This window comes from Perkinsus marinus (assembly GCF_000006405.1).
Source record: "Perkinsus marinus ATCC 50983 genomic scaffold scf_1104296935302, whole genome shotgun sequence".
Lineage (NCBI taxonomy): Eukaryota > Perkinsozoa > Perkinsida > Perkinsidae > Perkinsus > Perkinsus marinus.
In genome coordinates, this window is record NW_003214508.1 from 7,289 (window position 1) to 9,040 (window position 1,752).

Sequence of the window (1,752 nt, forward strand, 5' to 3'; positions counted from 1 at the left end):
AACGTGGAATGAAAGAACGGTAATAGCCAACCAGTCCCATAAACCGCCTCACATCACGAACTGTCTCAGGTAGTGGCCATTCCATTATACAACGGACACGGTCAGGATCGGGACGCATACCAAACTTGTCATAAATATGGCCCAAGTAGGATATCTCCTCCATGGCAAAGTCACATTTAGTAGCACCCAAAGTTACCTTAGCAGCGGACAACCTCTCGAAGACCACACGAAGGTGCCGAACATGAGTCTCCATGTCCGGAGAGAAAATCAAAATATCATCAAGATAGATCTTGACGAATGGTAGGTCGCCCAGGATGTCCTCCATGAGTTTCTGGAAAGTAGCAGGAGCATCATGTAGACCAAACGGCATACGCAAAAACTCATAGAGGAGAAAACCATTCCCCGGACAAAAAGCGGTCTTCGGGATATCAGCGGCAGAGACGGGTACTTGCCAGTAACCAGACTTCAGGTCCAGAGATGTAAAGAAACGGGCACCCTTCAAGTCATCCTGCACAAAGTCAGGTCGAGGAAGGGGGTAAGCGGACATGTGGGACCGACGATTTAGTTCACGATAGTCCACGCAGATACGGACACCACCAGTCTTCTTCTTAACGTAGACACAAGGTGAACGCCACGGACTCATACTTGGCCGAATAATCCCTTCTCTCAGCATGTCATCAATCTGGCCTCGTATGTCAGCTTGCCATTTATGAGGTACACGTCTCGGACGCTGGGCCATGGGCTGCTCATCAAAGGTCTTTATATCATGAGTGACCAACGGACAGAACCCGATCTTATTGTTGAACAACTCAGAGAACTCGTTGCAGAGATCCTGAATAGGGCAAAGTTCGGGACGGTCAGACACCGGTAACTTGGGTAGTACAACATCGGGTTCCTCAGGGCCGGGCAGTAATGGGATCGCATAGTCATCCAAATTACCACCTATGTCATCATTCTCGAACTCATCGTAGATCTCTTGGTCTTCTGCAGGCCATTGTTCAAAACCAGTATGTCCGCCCTTCTTAGGGTCGTCATAAAATTCATACGGATCAGGGGGTTGCAGCAAACAGATAGGAGCCCCAGCATCAGCAAAAACCCTACGCTGAGCCAGGGAAGGACTGTCATCACCATCACCATCACCAAAACCAAGGTGAGAATAAACATCATCAGAGTATCGGCAAAGAGAGTATAGCGAGCTAGCTCCATTACCAATCACAACATCAGGCGGACTTTCACAAGTTCTGGCACAACGGACGGGGTTCTTGGGGACAGTCTCCGAAGAACTTGTGCTAGATGTGGATGGTACCGTCTGAACAGACTCATCAATCATACCAGTAGTCTGGGTAGAAGCATTACGGGTACATACACCTTGTGCTTCACTAGGGCAGATAGTCGGAGGGACGGGTAGTACACCCGCAAAACCAGTTGCTCCAAGTAGAGCGAAGGGCAACGACACAGTGTGTCGGACACACTCACACTCCTTGCATCAGGTTCCGGTAGAGGTTCACGATACCGACCCACCAGAGGGTCACGAGTACCAACCAAACGGACATAACCTTCAACCATCTGTAAGGACAAACCATAATGCCAAAGGAAGTCGAAGCCCAACAACATATCACAAATTAAATCTTCTACCACATAAACCTTAAATTCAAAACTTACACAGTTACTACCGGCCCGCGGCACGAAGTCGGAGTAAACATTACTACCATTGCCTACATTAGGCGAATCATACAACGTTAATCTTACAAT

The 1,752-nt window shown here is 48.4% G+C and overlaps 1 protein-coding gene across 1 annotated transcript in view; it reads right to left on the minus strand.

The window, feature by feature from the left end:
• Positions 1–1,614, minus strand: part of Pmar_PMAR003273 (retrovirus polyprotein, putative) — a gene marked incomplete at both ends in the record, with an annotated part of 3,513 nt that extends 1,899 nt beyond the window's left edge. The window contains 2 exons of the mRNA XM_002783980.1: positions 53–1,480; positions 1,522–1,614. Coding sequence (XP_002784026.1) covers positions 53–1,480; positions 1,522–1,614 — 1,521 coding nt within the window. The remainder of the gene's footprint in view (positions 1–52; positions 1,481–1,521) is intronic.
• Between the last annotated feature and the right edge of the window lie 138 nt (positions 1,615–1,752).